This window comes from Rhinopithecus roxellana, chromosome 8, assembly GCF_007565055.1.
Source record: "Rhinopithecus roxellana isolate Shanxi Qingling chromosome 8, ASM756505v1, whole genome shotgun sequence".
NCBI classification, from domain to species: domain Eukaryota; kingdom Metazoa; phylum Chordata; class Mammalia; order Primates; family Cercopithecidae; genus Rhinopithecus; species Rhinopithecus roxellana.
Window position 1 is genome coordinate 88,630,376 of NC_044556.1, and position 20,594 is coordinate 88,650,969.

General features: G+C 37.8%; 1 protein-coding gene across 2 annotated transcripts in view; it reads left to right on the forward strand.

Annotated features, from left to right (window-relative positions):
* Window positions 1–20,594, forward strand: part of DNAH14 (dynein axonemal heavy chain 14) — a 575,377-nt gene that overhangs the window by 526,643 nt on the left and 28,140 nt on the right. The window contains exons 75-78 of one of the 2 annotated variants that reach the window (XM_030936505.1): window positions 3,702–3,912; window positions 7,697–7,799; window positions 10,713–10,940; window positions 18,408–18,605. In XM_030936505.1, coding sequence (XP_030792365.1) covers window positions 3,702–3,912; window positions 7,697–7,799; window positions 10,713–10,940; window positions 18,408–18,605 — 740 coding nt within the window. The remainder of the gene's footprint in view (window positions 1–3,701; window positions 3,913–7,696; window positions 7,800–10,712; window positions 10,941–18,407; window positions 18,606–20,594) is intronic. The other variant, XM_030936506.1, reaches the window with a different exon arrangement.

Consider the following 20,594-nt stretch of genomic DNA (forward strand, 5'->3'; position numbering starts at 1 on the left):
AAGAACCACATGACTATCTCAATAGATGCAGGAAAGGCCTTCAACAAAATTCAACAGCCCTTCATGCTAAAAACTCTCAATAAATTCGGTATTGAGGGAACGTACCTCAAAATAATAAGAGCTATTTATGACAAACCCACAGCCAATATCATACTGAATGGGCAAAAACTGGAAGCATTCCCCTTAAAAACTGGCACAAGACAGGGATGCCCTCTCTCACCATTCCTATTCAACACAGTGTTGGAAGTTCTGGCCAGGGCAATCAGGCAAGAGAAAGAAATAAAGGGTATTCAGTTAGGAAAAGAAGAAGTCAAATTGTCCCTGTTTGCAGATGACATGATTGTATATTTAGAAAACCCCATCGTCTCAGCCCAAAATCTCCTTAAGCTGATAAGCAACCTCAGCAAAGTCTCAGGATAAAAAATCCATGTGCAAAAATCACAAGCATTCTTATACAGCAATAACAGACAAACAGAGAGCCAAATCATGAATGAACTCCCATTCACAATAGCTTCAAAGAGAATCAAATACCTAGGAATCCAACTTACAAGGGATGTGAAGGACCTCTTCAAGGAGAACTACAAACCACTGCTCAATGAAATAAAAGAGGACACAAACAAATGGAAGAACATTCCATGCTCATGGATAGGAAGAATCAATATCATGAAAATGGCCATACTGCCCAAGGTTATTTATAGATTCAATGCCATCCTCATTAAGCTACCAATGACTTTCTTCACAGAATTGAAAAAAACTACTTTAAAGTTCATATGGAACCAAAAAAGAGCCCTCATTGCCAAGACAATCCCAAGTCAAAAGAACAAAGCTGGAGGCATCACGCTACCTGACTTCAAACTATACTACAAGGCTACAGTAACCAAAACAGCATGGTACTGGTACCAAAAGAGAGATCTAGACCAATGGAACAGAACAGAGCCCTCAGAAATAATACCACACATCTACAGCCATCTGATCTTTGACAAACCTGAGAGAAACAAGAAATGGGGAAAGGATTCCCTATTTAATAAATGGTGCTGGGAAAATTGGCTACCCATAAGTAGAAAGCTGAAACTGGATCCCTTCCTTACTCCTTATATGAAAATTAATTCAAGATGGATTAGAGACTTAAATGTTAGACCTAATACCATAAAAACCCTAGAAGAAAACCTAAGTAATACCATTCAGAACATAGGCATGGGCAAGGACTTCATGTCTAAAACACCAAACGCAATGGCAACAAAACCCAAAATTGACAAATGTGATCTAATTAAACTAAAGAGCTTCTCCATAGCAAAAGAAACTACCATCAGAGTGAACAGGCAACCTACAGAATGGGAGAAAATTTTTACAATCTACTCATCTGACAAAGGGCTAATATCCAGAACCTACAAAGAACTCAAACAAATATACAAGAAAAAAACAAACAACCCCATCAAAAAAATGGGCAAAGGATATGAACAGATATTTCTCAAAAGAAGACATTCATACAGCCAACAGACACATGAAAAAATGCTCATCATCACTCGCCATCAGAGAAATGCAAATCAAAGCCACAATGAGATACCATCTCACACCAGTTAGAATAGCAATCATTAAAAAAGCAGGAAACAACAGGTGCTGGAGAGGATGTGGAGAAATAGGAACACTTTTACACTGTTGGTGGGATTGTAAATAAGTTCAACCATGTGGAAAACAGTATGGCGATTCCTCAAGGATCTAGAACTAGAAATACCATATGACCCAGCCATCCCATTACTGGGGATATACCCAAAGGATTATAAATCATGCTGCTATAAAGACTCATGCACACATATGTTTATTGCAGCACTATTCACAATAGCAAAGTCTTGGAATCAATCCAAATATCCATCTGTGACAGACTGGATTAAGAAAATGTGGCACATATACACCATGGAATACTATGCAACCATTAAAAAGGATGAGTTTGTGTCCTTTGTAGGGACATGGATGCAGCTGGAAACCATCATTCTCAGCAAACTATCACAAGAACAGAAAACCAAACACCACATGTTCTCACTCATAGGTGGGAATTGAACATTGAGATCACTTGGACATGGGAAGGGGAACATCACACACTGGGGTGGGGTGGGGGGAGGGGGGAGGGAAGCATTAGGAGATACACCTAATGTAAATGATGAGTTGATGGGTGCAGCACACCAACATGGCACATGTATACATATGTAACAAACCTGCATATTGTTCACATGTACCCTAGAACATAAAGTATAATAAAAAAAAAAGAAAAGAAATAAATAAAACATTACAAATTGAAAAAAGAAGCAACTATTGATCAGCATCTCAAATATTACATTTAATTACCTGCTTATATATAAATCTAATGAAACATTTAAATGATATATTGCAAAAAAAGAAAAAGAAAATACCTTGCAAACACATACTGTTGCTCTGGAGGTTGGAATCGCCCTTATGTCTATGCATGTGTTTAATAAATATTGACATGTGCAAAAATATATGTTACAAAATAAACTATGAGAAATAAACTAGCAAAATATTTTCTTCATTTATCTTCTGTTCTAAATATCAAATGTGTCTTTAGAATTCATCATTTCAAACTTTGATTTTATTACATAAAACCTTGTCTGGAGTGCCTCCACCATTCCAGGTTCTCACCTGGAACGTTTCCATGTAAAGCACTTGGCTAGATGCCTGACACACTCATAGTAGGTACTATCCGTTTCTTGAAGACTTAGCCCATGATGGTGGCTAGGGCTCTAGACACCTGATATTCATGTTCCAAACAACAGAATGGAAGCAAGGAAGAAAGGCACATATCCTCCCTTTAAGGAGATATCCAAAGTATTACACAACACTTTTATTTTAATTTAGTTTTGTTTCATTTTAAGTTCCAGGATACATGTGCAGGACGTGCAGGTTTGTTACGTAGGTAAACGTGTGTCATGGTGATTCACTGCACCTATCAACCCATCACCTAGGTATTAAGCCCCACATACCTTAGCATTTATCCTGATGCTCTCCCTCCCTACAACCTCCAACAGGCCCCAGTATGTGTTGTTTCCCCCACATTTGTCCATGTGTTCTCATTGCTCAGTTCCCACTTATGGGTGAGAACACGTAGTGTTTTGTTTTCTGTTCCTGTGTTAGTTTGCTGAGATAATGGCTTCCATTTCCATCCATGTCTCTGCAAAGGAAATTATCTTGTTCCTTTCTATGACCGCATAGTGTTCAATGGTATATATGCACCATATTTTCTTTATCCAGTCTATCATTGATGGGCATTTGGGTTGATTCCATGTCTTTGCTACTGAGTATTACACAACACTTTTGCTAACAAAATTTCCTGCCAAAATTTATCACAAAAGCTAGATGCCCACAGAAGTTAAAAATGTAGTATTTTAGCTGGGCACACGGCCATCTCGAACAACACTGGGGTACAGCTACCGAGGAGGAAAGGACAGGTAAATGCCAGAGAAGACAACCAGCAGGTGCTGCTGTCGTTAGATATTATTATCATCCTCGTGTGTTAGGCTAGTAAGTGGCAGGGCCAAAATTTAAACTCTGGGCTCTAATTTCAAAACCTGTAGTCTTTCCGCTATGGCTATACCTTTTCCCATCACTACTCAATAAATGCTGGATTGTGATTTTTAAGAGGGAATTAAATGAACTTACAGTTGTATATACCTCTCCAGGTCATTATACAGGGATCGACCTTACCAACATCCTCCTGAGATTTGCACAAGAGTTAAAAGGAACAACACATCATGTGACCATAATTTCTCTGGGCCGTGACCAGGCAGCGAAAGCTGAAGACCTCATTTTAAAGGCACTAACGAAAACACAACAATGGGTCTTCCTCCAGAACTGCCATCTTGCAGCCTCATTTATGCCAAGGCTTTGCACAATTGTAGAATCGTAAGAGTTTTACATTTATTTGTAAGGGATCAGATTGGTTACCAAAACTATAAAGTAAAACTGGAAATGGCAATGTATACTGTGTGTAAACAATAACAAAATGTGTTGAGCCACTCAGATGAAACTTAAGCTATTGGTTTTCTTTTCTCCAGGAACTTGAAAACTACACTAAGAATACATCAGTTTTTGTATTTTTTTAAGGCCTCTTTAGTTTTTGTTCTCGGTCTTGTATATCAGTTTCTTTCCTCAAATTCTTACTCTCAATAGATATACAAGCATACACACACATTATATGTACTGATGGACACATAGTTTTTAATATTCTATGTGATGTTCCAAATAGCAGAGCATAATACCTCATATCTATCCTTTCGGTGACGATTCATTTTTATGGCCTTTACTTAGTATCTATTCTGACTTTCTGTAGCTCAAAATACTTTTCTAGGCTGTACCTCCCATAGCACTTAGCCACTCATACAGAAATTTTTATACGTTCAGCCTTCTTGTTTGCAGTGGAAGTATTTGAAAGTTAATTGCTATAACTTTGAGTGAAGAATTAGCAATGTTTTGAATCAATAATGTTTCAACCAATTACATTCTATAGTTTTTCTCCAGCCTTGGTTTTCTTTCCCCTTTTTTTGCATGGCCAATATCCTATTGTTATTTTTATTTTTATGCTTTGAGTATGCACAAGGAAACTATAAAACCAACATGCAACTGCATGACTTAAATTTCTAAAAACTTTCCTAATATCATTCATGAGTTCCCAGATTGTTATTCTTTTAGCAGTTTCAAAACTGTATCAGTAGGGCGCGGTGGCTCATGCCTATAGTTCCAATGCTTTGGGAAGCCGAGGCAAGATCATTGTTTGGGGCCAGGAGTTCAAGACCAGCCTGGGCAACATAGCGAACTCCATCTCTACAACAATAAATAGATGGATAAATAAATAAATACTATTACACAATTTCTCTTTTTCACATTTATTTCATGACTTAAGAGAATCAGAAGGCAAAGATTGCTTAGTTACATGACTTTAATAGATATAAACTTTGAAATTACTTTCTACCATGTCTTTCATTCATTATTCATCCAAAAACGATTTATAGGGCATCTGCTATTTGTCAAGTATTGTGCTAGGCACAGGGACACAGCATGGACCAGGCAAACACTGCAGCAGCTTTCCAGAGGATACTAAGGTGCAAAGAGACAATAGTACAATAGTATGGCAGGTAGCACTGTGCGAAAAAAAAAAAAAAAAAGAAAAGAAATTAGAGAAACGTTCCTCAGAACAGAATTTCCGTCTTAATAAGAATAATTAATGATATGTTAAACATATTCAACATAATCAGAGTATTATTAAAAGAAATTCACACTTCTGGGCCAGGCGAGATGGCTCATGCCTGTAATCCCAGCACTTTGGGAGGCCGAGGTAGGCAGATTACCTGAAGTCAAGAGTCTGAAACCAGCCTGGCCAACATGGTGAAACCCCATCTCTACTAAAAATACAAAAATTGGCCGGCTGTAGTGGCACAAGCCTGTAGTCCCAGCTACTCGGGAGGCTGAGGCAGGAGAATCGCTTGAGTCCAGGCGGCGGAGGTTGCAGTGAGCTAAGATCACACCACTGCACTCCAGCCTGGGCCACAGAGTGAGACTCCATCTCAAAAAAAAAAAAAAAAAGAAAAAGAAATTCATACTTCTTTATTAAATCAAGCCTTTAGATATTTAAGATGATCACTCTACCAGCCCACAGTAGGAGAGGAAAAATGTGAAGAAAAAAATATTTCTTAAATTTCAGAGTTAGAGAAATATGTTGACAACATATTGCTAGGAAAAAAAATAAAAAGCTACAAACAAAATATGCACTATTACTATTTTTTAAATGAGAGACAGAGAGAGGCAGGAGGAGGAAAAACAAAGAGAAAAGTGTACCTAAACTCATTTAGTGAGATTACAGGCCATGTTTGTTTTCTGTTTCATTTTGTGTTGTGTGTGTGTGTGTTTTTTTTTTTTCCTTGTAATGATTTGGTTTGCTTTGCAAATTTTTTAAAAATAATTTCACACTAGCAGGGAAGTTGCAAGAACAATACAAAAACTCCCTTATACCCTTCATCTCTATTTCCAAATTCTTAAAATTTACCCTATCATTTCTGTCATATATATATGTAATGTTTTTCTGAATCATTTGGAAGTAAATTGCAGACATGTTGCCACTTGACCCCTAAATAGTTCAGTGTGCATTGTTCATTATATACTCATGTTTAGTTTATTGTCCCAATACTATCTTTTATTGCAAAATAGAATATAAGTTTTGGTCAAAATTTCAATTCATGATTTCTCATTGTATTAAGTTTTCATGTCTCTTAAGTCTCCTAGTAAGTATTTTATTTGTTTGTTTGTCTTTTTATTTAGAGGTGAGGTCTCGCTATGCTGCCCTAGCTGAACTTGAATTCCTGGGCTCAAGTGATCCCTTTGCCCTAACCATCCAGGTAGCTGGAACTATGGATGCGTGCCACCATACCCTAAATCCCCTTTAATCTATAATAGTTCCTCAGTCTGCCTTTGTCTTCCATAACTGATGTTTTTGAAAAGTACAAGTACAAGCTAGTTACAGTGCTCTCTGACTATCCACAGGGAATTGGTTTCAGGACCCCCTGTGGATACTTGAATTCTTGGATATTCAAGTCCCTTATATCAAATGATGTAGTATTTGCCTATAATCTACATACATCCTGCTGTATAATTTAAATCATGTCTAGATTACTTATACCTAATACATAGTAAATGCTGTGTAAATAATTATTAATCTGTATTGTTTAGGAAATAATGACAAGGAAAAAAAGTCTGTATAGGTTCAGTACAGATGCAGACATTGTAGGCCTAACTACATGGTACAGGTCAGCAATACCTTAACATTTTCTGAAATTTTTTTTCCTGAATATTTTCAGTGTGAGTCTGGTTGAATCCATGGATGTGGAACCCATGGATATAGAGAGCTGACTGTATTTTGTAAAGTGTCCCTCAGTTGGGATTTAGCTGATATTTTCTTATGGTTAGATTAAGGCTATGCAGTATTGTAGTAGTATCACAGAAGTAATGTTACACCATTCTTGGTACATCATATCAAGAGGCCTGTTATATCAATCTGTCTCATTACTGGTGATATTAACTTTGGTCACTTGATTAAAGTGGTTTCTGCCACTTGTGGGAACTTTCAGACCATGTACGTACATTAAACTTTCACCTACTGGTTTCTAAAGTTCATTGATAATTTTTGACTGAATTACTACATTGTTTACCAAAAGGTAGCTTACTAACTCCACAACTTCTTCTAAATTTATTTAATGATGTTATCCTATACAGGAAGAGCTTTTCTTTCTCTTCCCTTTGTTTGTTTATTTATATCAGTATGGCCTCATGGATTTCTATTTTATTCAAGGATTATAATTGGTTACCATCATCATTTATTTTGACATTCAGTTGTCCCAAATTAGATCAGTGGAACTCTTCATTGTGTTCTTAATTTGTAATTGTTTCCAGATTTTTGGCAATGAGTATATGATCACTTTTTGTACTTAAGGGGAAAGAAAGCTACTCTTTTAAAATGTTAACTGATGAGTCATGTGCAAATTCTTGCGCAACATGGAAGCTCTTTTGGTAATACAGTAAGAGCTTCGGTATTAAAATGATTCGTAAGGCCACTTCAAACAATGAAATGCTATGATTCTAAAAACATGTTGGTTTACAGTTTTCACATTAAAATATTTATAAATTTTTTATTTTGCAGCTTTAATAGTCCAGACATGACAATAGACCCTGAGTTTCGGCTATGGTTAAGCTCAAAATCATACAGTTCTTTTCCAATTCCTATTCTTAAAAAGGGTTTAAAGGTAAGAACAAAGTATAACAGATTTAATATTGACTGAGGAGCCCTGTTTGAATGTAAGTTATCTTACATTCAGAACTCTGAGTTTAAAAGAGAGAGCTAATTATGATAAATTCTGAAATGCTAAATTTCTGCTTTATGCTCAGCCCCATACTGGGGATCAGGAAGAACACTAAAGTAGATTCCTACTTGCAAGGAATTCACAATTTATATGTTATTTTCTCAAACAAGGATGTTAGACCTCCAATTACTATAAAGCAAAATTTACAATTTGTGTTGCCTTCCTGCCCTTCACTTCTCTAGCATTTCTTATTTCTGCCGTCCTTAACCATTTTATCATTAATTCTCTAGAAAGGGTCTGACAGAAAGCAGGCTAAAACTGTTTACTAGAAAGTCCTTATTAAAGGTTATCTGGGACTTCTCATATCCACTATTGAGGTTGAATAAATAGTAAGAAAGTCCATTCTGTTAGACCAGGGTCCAGTTGACCAACAGGCGGAGTCCTAATAGCAGAGAAAACTGACCGATGGCATAGGCAGAAGGGGATACCCAGACTCCCGAGCACGTGCACACTACCAGCTTTCACAGAAGTGGGTGGGCATGGAGAAAGTCCGGTGGATGAGGCACTTTCTAGATAGAGCCCCAATCCAGCCTAAGAAACTTCCTGCCACACTGCTTCGCAGCTCTGCCCATCTCCTGTATGTACCTACCCAAACTGACAGTACTGAACCACTTCCCAACAACCCAGCTCCTGGGGCAGACAGAACAGGGACTAGAGAAACCCACAGCTCTTAGTCTGAGACTCGAAAGATTCCACTTATCTCCCAGAGACCAGCAGACCATGCTCTCAGACAGCCTGGTATCTTTGGTCAGGAGAGGGGGCTTGGGGGGTGGAGGTAGGGGAATGAAGGGTGTCAGAGAGGAACAAAGATAGCGCTTCAGGGAATATTTCATCCTAAGTAGTCCATCGCTCCACCTCCACTTTAAGTCTCCATCAGCATTTCAAATGTGGCTATAATTAGTGCATACATAAAACTTTATGGGAGTTTTTCATATGCCATTATTTATACAGACAGAGATGATAATTTTCTTGATATATTAAAAGAGCACCTACAAATAAGTCAGAAAAACATTAACATTCCATACAAAATGGGCAAAGGACACAAAAGGTCAATAAACGTATTTTAAAAATAAACATTCAACCTCTAGCTATCAGAAAAATACAAATCAAAAATGGCATTAAATTGGCTAAGATTATAACTATGATATAGTTAGTGTTATTAAGGATATGATGAAATAACTACTCTCACATAATGCTGACAAGGTAATATCAGGGAGATATTAATCCAGAAAGGAAGGTAATTTCACAGTATATAGATAGTGCTTATAAATTTCATACAATTTGATCATGGCCCACTTCTAGGAAAAGGCCAAATAAATTATGATGGATTTGTGTGATAAAACAGTATGCTGTCACTAAAAATCAAAACCAACTCTCGTTCTCTCTCTCTCTTTCTCTCTCTGCTCTCTCTCTCTCTCTCTCTCTGCCCTCCTTCCACTCACTTTCCCCTTCAGATACAGTTCCTTAAGGGAGTGGACAGACACCTACTTTTAGATATATGAGAATGAGTTCTTTAAAGAATCAATCATAGCAGTCGGGAAACAGTGCTCTATAAATATTTTCTCATTTCTGCACAATTAGGGCTTTCTAAGCAACAATTGCTGGCAACCTGAATTAAAGGATGTTTGAAAGGCAGACATGCCTTGGAAAATAGAGAATATCTCCTCTACTGTGCACAGAGCCATTTGCTCTCATTCTAAGGGTGACAGAGTCAGAGAAGCTTGTCTTCTGCCTCCTGGAGCCACTTACCTTCTCAGGGTGATAAAACAGAGCCATTTGCTTACACTCCAGGGGTTATAAAAACCTAGAGACCTCCTCTTTCCCGGAGAAGATTTGTTTACATTCCAAAGCAAAAGTCTGTCTCTCTTTCTCTATCTCTGAGAAGAAGAAAAGCTGCTTTGCCAGTCATTCTGTAAGCTCCAAGTCTCATAATTTGAGTCCCCCTCTTATGGTACAAATCCCACTATGCACACACAGGACATGGGAATCTGATCCCTGATCCAGAAATCTCATGTTCACACACACACACATGCACACACACCAGCTCTATGCCATATATACATATATGCATACATTTATATGTCATATATAGATATCCATACAACTTATGTGTGTGTGTGTTTATATATAAACTGTGCAAGGAGGGTAACATTTCAGACCCTTCACAATTTCAGACTTAACAGCCACACTCTCAAAAAAGCCCTCCAATTGATTCCCTCCCCACCTCACCCTCAGTCTCTCATCATTTCCATTATTCTAGTTAAGAAGTCAACCAAATGGACTTTCAATGCAACCAAAGAAATTTAGTAACATACCCAGTTAATTGTTCTCCTGATGGTTCAGTTAGTGCTGATGCTGCTGTTGATTCAATTCGTGTTGTTTCCCATGATTTGGGACCCCCTGTATCTGCTGCCTTGCAGAGGCCATGCAGCCTGTGTCCTGTTACAGCCTCATAACTGCCATTGACACATAAGTTTAGGCTCCCATAACTCTTCATTGTCCAAGTTCCTAAAATCCTAAGCCCTATGCTCTGAACAAATAAGAGTGCTTTTAATCACAACATTATACTTCCCATTTCAAAATACGAATTGGAGCAATAGAAAATCTGGGACAATCCTTTTAGAGACGTTTTTACATGGCAAAAGAATAACACGAGATTTTGGATTTGCCAGTGAGTCTTGAAAATAGTTACATTCTTGCCCAGTTCTTTTACCAGTGTTGTAGAAAGACAAGTGCCCTATAGACCAGTGCCTGCATCTGTCCTCACATGCCATTTTATTCACATCTGTTTTCAAGATTGCCGTGGAATCTCCCCAGGGATTGAAAAGTAATTTACTTCAGACATTTGGATGTACTGGGAGTGGAGAGGTAACAGAAGAGATATTTGAAAATCCTGACTGTGGACAATGGTGGAAAAAACTTTTATTTAGCCTATGTTTTTTCAATGCTGTGATCAATGAAAGAAAAAGTTATGGAATATTGGGCTGGAATATTGCTTATAAATTTAATTCTTCAGACTTGGGGGTAAGTGTAGTCTCTTCAAAACAAACAACAAATAAATAACAATAAGATACAAATTGAGAGCCTACTATGTGCCTACACAAATACTAAGTGTTTTACATGGTGGTAAGAAAATGAACTCTATAACTAGAGAATAAGGGCTAACGTTTAGAAACATGGTCTTTGGGCCGGGCACAGTGGCTCATGCCTGTAATCCCAGCACTTTGAGAGGCCGAGGCGGGCGGATCACGAGGTCAGGAGATCGAGACCATCCTGGCTAACATGGTGAAACCCCATCTTTACTAAAAATACAAAAAATTAGCCGGGTGTGGTGGTGGGCACCTGTAGTCCCAGCTACCTGGGAGGCTGAGGCAGGAGAATGGTGGGAACCCGGGAGGCGGAGCTTGCAGTGAGCCGAGATTGCGCCACTGCACTCCAGCCTGGGCAACAGAGCGAGACTCCACCTCAAAAACAAAAAAAAAAAAAAAAAAAAGAAACACGGTCTTTGATGCCAGTTTTTCTGAATCAAATTGCAGCTCCACCACTTACAGCTGTACAAGTATGTAATCTATTGGGCAAACTAACCTCTCAGAGTCTTAGTTTCCTTGGCCAAAGAAAACAAACTGGGGGAGACCAAATGTCAGTACTGACTCCAGAGGATCATTATATAATTATAGGCAAACTTGTTAATGTAAGTACAAAGCTCAATCAAAAGGCAAATAATATATTGGGGGAAATATTTGAACCATATATTAGACATGTCAGGCACATCGAAGAGTGCCTGACAGACATAATTTACTATAAAAATGTTTGTTTGTTAGTATGATTTACTCGTTTAAAGCAAGAGAGATTCCATTGACCCATTGTTTGGGGAAAAATTTAGCTCAATCGTCTTTCTTTACTATTCTCTATATAGAACCTTCTGTTTGTTCTTTATTGCAGGGTGTTTTCTTTATTGCTAAAATAAACACGTGGTAGCATCTGCTTAAATTTTTCCCAGGTTAACTTTCTTGCAATTGTGCTTCCAGCATACAACATTACACCCTTGATTACCCATTCATTTATATATTACAGCAATTAAAAAAATTTCTGAGGAAAATCTTGATTCTGCCTCTGGATATTTATAACCTAAACCCACTCTAGATAGGCAGCCTTCTTTGTCTTCTATATGTTTCTATTAGGCTTTTCAGTTTTGAAAAGAGGCTTTCATACTTACTGCAAGTTCAGCTGCCTGTCAGACATAATACTTCTCTACCTAACCAGGAACACAACATAAAACACTGCATTTGGGATATTTATTTAAAAGTGTAAGCTCAAGCACCCTTCTGTCAAGGCCTTATTCAAAGCTCAGTCCAAAGGCAAATAATATATTAGGGGGAAATGTTTGAACCATATATTAGACATGTTGGTGTCTACTGTAAATAATTGATATTTTTATTTAAATAAGAAAATGAATTCAAAGAAAAAGTCACCTTTAATAGAGACAGTATAATGTCTAAATTAACAAAGAAAAAACAGAAAATAAATAACAATTTGACCAAGATATCAAAATAAAAGGGAGAGAAAAAACAAAGCAAAATAAATAATAACATAAAGCAATATGGAAGGAATGTTATCAGTCATTCTATTGAATGTAAATGGACTGCATTCTCTCAATAAAAGGCAAGACTATTAAATTGGGTTACAAAACAAAACCCAGGAATATGCAATTTATAAGAAAAAGTGAAATTAATGAAGAAATTTTGAAACTATCAAGAAAATAACAGAAGAAAGCAGAAATGGCAATATTAATATCAGTCAGAATGTAATGACTGAGAGTGCTATATTCTTCAGACAACAGCATATTGTAGCATATATATATACACATACATATATATACACAGGTATACATGTACATATATATGTATATGCAATTCTTGTGGGAAATTTCAAAAAAACACCATCAGGATTGTACAGCTCTAATAAACAAAAATAAGACAAAGAAGAATAGAATAATATAGTCAACAAATTTGATTAACAGATGGATCAAGAGACTACCATCCCTCTAATAAAGAGTATATAATAATTTTTTCAGGTATCCAAGGAACTGTTACACAACTCAATCACGAGCATGGCCACGAAGAAAAACCTTTAATGATTTTATGGGCCATATTATCTGAACACAATTTAATATAATAAAAATTCGACCCCTAAAAATCTTAACAACTTGGATATTAAGAAACATAACTCAGGCCAGGTGCGGTGGCTGAAGCCTGTAATCCCAGCACTTTGGGAGGCCGAGATGGGCGGATCACGAGGTCAGGAGATGGAGACCATCCTGGCTAACACGTTGAAACCTCGTCTCTACTAAAAAAAATACAAAAAACTAGCCAGGCGACGTGGCGGGCGCCTGTAGTCCCAGCTACTCGGGAGGCTGAGGCAGGAGAATGGCGTAAGCCCGGGAGGCGGAGCTTGCAGTGAGCTGAGATCCGGCCACTGCACTCCAACCTGGGCGACAGAGCCAGACTCCGTCTCAAAAAAAAAAAAAAAGAGGAACGTAACTCTAGATAACCTTTTATCAAATAGGATATTAAAAGAGAAATCGGCCAGGCTCGGTGGCTCACAGCTGTAATCTCAGCACTTTGGGAGGGTAAGGTGGGTGGATCACCTGAGGTCAGGAGTTCAAGACCAGCCTGGTCAACATGATGAAACCCGCGCGGTGGCTCACGCCTGTAATCCCAGAGCTTTGGGAAGCCTAGGCGGTTGGATCACCTAAGGTCGGGAGTTCGAAACCAGCCTGACCAACATGGAGTAACCCCATCTCTACTAAAAATAAAAATTAGCCGGGCATGGTGGCACATGCCTGTAATCCCAGCTACTCAAGAGGCAGGAGAATCGCTTGAACCCAGGAGGTGGAGGTTGCGGTGAGCTGAGATCGCAGCACTGCACTCCAGCCTGGACGACAGAATGAAACTCCGTCTCAAAAACAAAAAACAAACAAACAAACAAAAACAGGGGAAATCACAGGCTGTGCAACATAGAAAGCCCCGTCTGGGAAAAAAAAAAAAAAAAAAAAAAAAAAAAAAAAAAAAGCCAGGTGGCACGCCTGTACTCCCAGCCACTTGGGAGGCTGAGGCAGGAGGACCACTTGAGCCCAGGAGGTTGAGGCTGCAGTAAGCCGTGTTTGGACCACTGCACTCCAGCCTGGGTGACAGAGCGACACCCTGCCTCAAAAAATAAAAATAAATAAAATTACAAATATCTCAAACACAATGGAAATGAGACTACTTCAGACCAAAAATTACATGACAGAGCAAAAGCTATAGTTAGGAAAAAAAAAATGTTTGGCCTTAAATGTCTCCACTATTAAAGAAAACATACGGGAAATAAATATCCATCTTAAGAAATTAGAAAACAAAAGAAAATAAAAGCTAATAAAGAAATTCTTTATACATTTTAAAATTGGATTTTTAAAATTCTTTTCATATATTTTTTCAAGCTTATAGCTATAAAAAATTGAATTTTGATAAGACATAAAATTTGAAAATCTAGATGAAGCCAATGATTTCCTAGAAAATACGAATTATCAAAATTGACTCAAAGAGAAACTGAAATTTTGGTTAGGCCAATTGCCACAAAAGACATTGTAACTGACACCAGAATGAGATGTTTTTACAGCTTAATTCACTCTGAACATTAAGAAACAGATAGTATTAATATTATATATTCTAGACCTTAGTAAAAGATCACAATCTCCCCAGTTTATGAAACAACATAATGTTAATATGAATACCTGATAAAGATATTAATAATATACATAAGAACTGTAGATTAATTTCACTCAGGACTTGAGATGTAAAGATTCTACATAAAATATAAGTTGATTTCAGCAATGAAACAAAAGAGTAATACACTGTAACCAAGTTGGTTTTATTCCACTAATGCAAGAATGACCCAGTAACTGGAAATTTATAATCCTAATTTATATGATCATCTCAATAGATGTAGAAGAGGCATTTGTTATGAATTTTGGAGCCATTTCTAGTAAAAACCTAAAGTAATAGGATTAAAAGGAACCATTTAAATATGAAAAAGACTATCTAAAAACAACAATGAATAGTATGCCACATAGTCAAACACTGAAATTGTTTCAAATAAAATCAAGAATTAGATAAGGATGCCCATTATCACCACTGTCATTCAACAGTGTCTTAGAATTTCTAGTAAATGCAATGAGATAAGAAAATTATAATAATTCATATTAACATTGTAAAAAGAGAAAAAACTATCTTTTTATTGATTATATAATTGTACATCTAGAAAACCTAAGATACTAGTAAAACAAAATCTAATAATTAGAGAATTTCGTAAAGTAACTGGATAAAAATGTAAAGATGTAAAGATCAATAAAGCCTCCCTGGTAATAAACACCCAGGAATGGAAGTAGGCAAAACGTTACTTTCACAGCAGTGATGAAAATATTTAAATACTGAGGAATAAATTTAACATGAAACATATGGGTCCTAAATAAAGAATAGCATAAATTAAAGAGAAAAGAGAGGCATAACATTTGTTGAGAGCTTAAAATATTTGGATTGCTTTATCCGAATTATTTAATTCCCACAACAACATTATGAGGTAAGAACACTAATTATCCTCATTTTACAGATGGGGATATAGAGGCACAGGCTACCTAAGAAACCTGCCCAAGTTACATAGGTAATAAGTGGAAGTCTGATTCCACGTTTATTTTTTAATCCTGCCTCCCCTAAATAAATGCATCAATGTTCTTTATGGGAAGACTTCCCATATCCTAGCTATCAATTCTTCCAAAATTAATAATCAAATATACTGCAGTTCCAATTAAAATCCTATTAGAGAAGTTTTGGAATTAATAAAATTCATATGGAAGAACAGATGCTGAAGAATAAGCTAGAAATGTACAAAAAAGAAAAATCCTGAAGGGGTCTTCCTTCACCAGATATGAAAACATGGTAAAAATCCACTATACTAAAATCAATATTGTTTGGCAGAGAAGTAGACAATAAATCGGTGAGACATAGTTGGGAGTGCAGAAATCTAAGTTTTTATGAGATTTTAACATTTGACACAGGTAATATTTCAACTCAGGAAAAAGGAATTTGCAAAAAGTAAATGATACTGGCATGACTGTCCATCTAGCTGGAAGAAAATTACTGGTTCCTTTATCTTATATCCTATAGAAAAATAAATTCCAGAATGGAATAAAATTTAAATGTATAACAATATAAATAACCAAAATAAATCTAGGAGATTACATGTACAATCTTGGAGTTGGGAACAAGTAACCCTAATTGAAAACCCAGAACCATAAAAGAAGAGATAGGCATATTTAATTACAAAAAACTTTTATATGGCAAATGGTGGCAAAATAAAGTCAATGGACAAATGCCAGATTTAGGATAACGCAGATGACTGACAGAGAGTTAATATCTGTGATATACAAAGAGCTTTTATCTATTAACAAGAAAAAGACAAACAAGCCAAAGGAAAAATAGGCGGTGTACAGAGAATTGTATTTAAATGACCAACGGACATAAGAAAAGATGTTCAAAATAACCAGTACTAGGTGAAATACAAATTAAACTAACAGCAAACGTACCGCCCATGAGACTGGCAAAAATTAAATAAACCAACATTTCCTGTTAGTGGCAGGGATGAGAGAACAGTGACAAAGAAATTCCTTCACACACTGTTAGTGTACATATGAATTGTTACAGCCACTGAATATTGATAACCGAAATATATTGTCCAACTGCGGCACAGTGTGTATGCTAAACTAGCATTTGTGGCGGGGAAAAGACAGGAAAACAGAAAGAAAGGGGGAGAGGAGGGCCGGGCGCGGTGGCTCACGCCTGTAATCCCAGCACTTTGGGAGGCCGAGGCCGCCGGATCACAAGTTCAGGAGATCGAGACCATCCTGGCTAACACGGCGAAACCCCGCCCGGGCGTGGTGGCGGGCGCCTGTAGTCCCAGCTACTCGGAAGGCTGAGGCAGGAGAACCGCTTGAACCCGGGAGGTGGAGGTTGCAGTGAGCTGAGATCGCGCCACTGCACTCCAGCCTGGGCCACAGAGCGAGACTCCATCAAGAAAGAAAAGAAAGAAGGGAGGAAGGGAGGGAGGGAAGGAGGGAGGAAGGGAAAAAGGAAGGGAGGAAGGAAGGGAGGAAGGGAGGGAAGGACGGAGGGAAGGAAGGAAGGGGGAGAGGAAAGGGAGGCGGAGATGAGAAATAGTTGAAGAGCACAAGAAGGATAGAAAGGAGAGGAGAAGCGAAGGAAGGAGAGAGAAGAGAAGAAGTCAACCTATGTGCAAATAGAACGTCTCTGTAAGAATACACAAGAATTCTGTCAATGGTGCCCTCAGGATCTGACTGCTAAAGTCGGGAGTGGAGGAAATCTTACTTTATTACCTTTTTGCCCTTTTTGAATTCAGTACCACATGCCTGCTTTGCCTATTCAAACAAATAACAGCAATTAAATAGCTCAATGCCTATTCAACAATAACAAAAAAGAACTAGTGGATAAAAGTGAATGTCCCAGGGCAGGCACGTGCCTCACGCCTGTAATCTCAGCACTTTGGGAGGCCAAGGCAGACGGATGGCTTTAGCCCAGGAGTTCAAGACCAGCCTGGGCAACATGGCGAAAGCCTGTCTCTACAAAAAAATACAAAAATCAGCCAGGCAGGGAGGCTGAGGATAAAAGCTAAGGTGGGAGGTTCGCTTTAGCTGGAGAGGTCAAGGATGCAGTGAGCCAAGATCACACCACTGCACTCCAACCTTGGCAACAAAGCGAGACCCTGTCTTAAAAAAAAGGTCTCACTTTTTTTTAAGTCCCAATGTTTGTGTCTTACTATATATATATATATATATATATATATATATATATTTATATATATATACACACACACTATTCTAGTAAATATAAACTATTCTAGTAAGACAAATGAAATATATATAATAAAATATATATATATATTTGTCTATATATATATTTCTTCTTCTTCTTCTTCTTCTTCTTCTTCTTCTTCTTCTTCTTCTTCTTCTTCTTCTTCTTCTTCTTCTTTTGAGACGGAGTCTCGCTCTGTCACCCAGGCTGGAGTGCAGTAGCATGATCTCAGCTGACTGTGACCCACTATGTCCTGGGTTCAAGTTATTCTCCTGCCTCAGCCTCCCAAGTAGCTAGGATTACAGGCACCCGCCACCACGCCCAGCTAATTTTTGTATTTTTAGTAGAAATGGGGTTTCACCGTGTTGGTCAGGCTGGTCTCAAACTCCTGACCTCAAATGATGCACCTCCCTTGGCCTCCCAAAGTGCTGGGATTACAGGCTTGAGCCACTGTGCCTAGCCTATTTCTATAAATTTTTTAAAAAGAGAATATATGCAGCTGTTTGAGAGTTGATTTTATGTTAAAAAGTCAGAGTGAGTAAGCTGGAAACACATATCGAAATAATAAAGACTCATGGGTTTTCTAAAGGTTGCCATTAAGGTGTTGGAAAATTCCCTGAGAGGACAGCCCAGTATTTCATGGCAAGCACTGCGCTACCTGATTGGAGAAGTGATTTACGGTGGCCGGGTAATTGATAATTGGGACAAGCGATGCTTGAAGACCCTGCTCTACAAATTTTGTAATCCTGAAGTGCTGAAAGATGACTTCAGTTTCTCCAGTGATGGGGTAGGAAAAGAATTAATCTTCTTTCATTTCTCAATAATTTTAAAGTAAACATTGTTGCATTATTTAAAATACATATTTAAATGAATTTTGATGTTCATTTTTAAAGGTTTTTATTAGCTTTCAGTATTATAAAAGTAATTTACCCATGACTCTATTAAATATAACATTGTGCAGGGCAGTAAACAAAAAGAATGATTTAAAAATAGTTCATGTCCTCTAAGAACCCAAAGTGTAAGATACAAAGCACAAGGGAGCTAACATTTATAAATCAACGATTCCAGGCCACTCACTTGATATATGTTTCTCATTTAATGCTCAAAATAACCATAGGGAATAGATGCTATTGTCAGTTTACAGAAATCCCACATCTCTTGTTCTTTATCCCCTCTTCTCCCCCTCAGTTTCTATCCTCTATCCAAACCTTCACATTCGTGGAGCAGAAAACTCCATATTAGACATCAGCAACTGTGTGTGCCTGTCGAGTGGCTGCTAGCAGAGGAAAGAATCCTACAGACCTCTGACCTTAGACTGTGGAGGGTTGGACTTGACATAAACTTTGATGGGTGGGAATTTGGATAAGAGAGGTGAATGGAAGATGAAAAGGAAGATGACAGCTGTGGGTGATCATTGTGAGCTGGTATATCAAGAGAAAAAGAGGTCATATCCAGGTTGTCTGTCTGGGGTCTTGACGATATGGATAGATAAAGAAAACAGTAAAAATATTTTAGGGAAATTCATTTGTAAGGCATCTATAGAATGGATAGCAATGGTCTATGTTGATGACCCTGAGTCAACAAGAAGGCATTAAATTATGTCCTTTATGCACTATTTGCTAAGGAAGAAAAATCTATGAGAGCTTTTTTTTTTTTAAGATTTCCATCTAAACAAACAAACAAACAAACAAACAACTGTCTTAAGGCCAGGTGTGGTGGCTCATGCCTGTAATCCCTGCACTTTGGGAAGCTGAGGCAGGTGGACCACTTGAAGCCAAGAGTTCGAAAGCAGCCTGGCCAACATGGTGAAACCCTCATCTCTACTAAAAATACAAAAATTAGCCAGGTGTGATGGTGCGCACCTGTAGTCCCAGCTACTCAAGAGACTGAGGCCTGAGAATCACCTGAACCTGGGAAGTGGAGATTGCAGTGGGCCATGACCACACCACTGTATTCCATCCTGGGCAACAGAGTAAGATCCTGTCTGAAAAAAAAGAAAAAAAAAAACTGTTTCAAATAACATATTAGTTAAATTTAGGGTTCTCTGGCCAAGTGTGGTGGCTCATACCTATAATCCTAGCAGTTTGGGAGGATGAGGAGAGTAGATCACTTGAAGTCAGGAGTTTGAAACCAGCCTGGCCAACATGGTGAGACCCCATCTATACTAAAAATACAAAAATTAGCCAGGCATGGTGGCTCACGCCTATAATCCCAGCTACTCAGGAGGCTGAGGCATGGGAATCACTTGAATCTGGGAAGCAGAGGTTGAAGTGAACCGAGATCATGCCACTGCACTCCAGCCTGGGTGATAGAGTAAGACTCCATCTCAAAAAAAAAAAAAAAAAAAAAAAAGTTTGGGGTTCTTTAAATTGCCCAAAGAATACAATGTGCGTGGTTTCATACACACTATTACATTAAGTATGCACTAAGAGAATAAGGTATACTGTAACATACAGTATACAATCGCATTGGCAGGATTATATTACATGACAGAAATGTATTCTGAAATTTATATTTCAACTGTTCAGTTGCTTTAAAACACTGGGAATTTTATGACAGTTTCAGCTTGCCAGCTCTTCCTGTTTTTTGTCATAATCTTGCTTCTTCTGCAGGTAATTTTTTTTATCAGTGACTGTTATTTGATTTTTCCCTCTGACCTTTATTAATTCTTCAACATTTTCCTTAATGATATCAAGAAAGCCACCATCACCCACTTTCCTGACCATATGAACAATGCATTTCTCTTTTTGGTCAGTGATCAGTTATTCTTAAGATC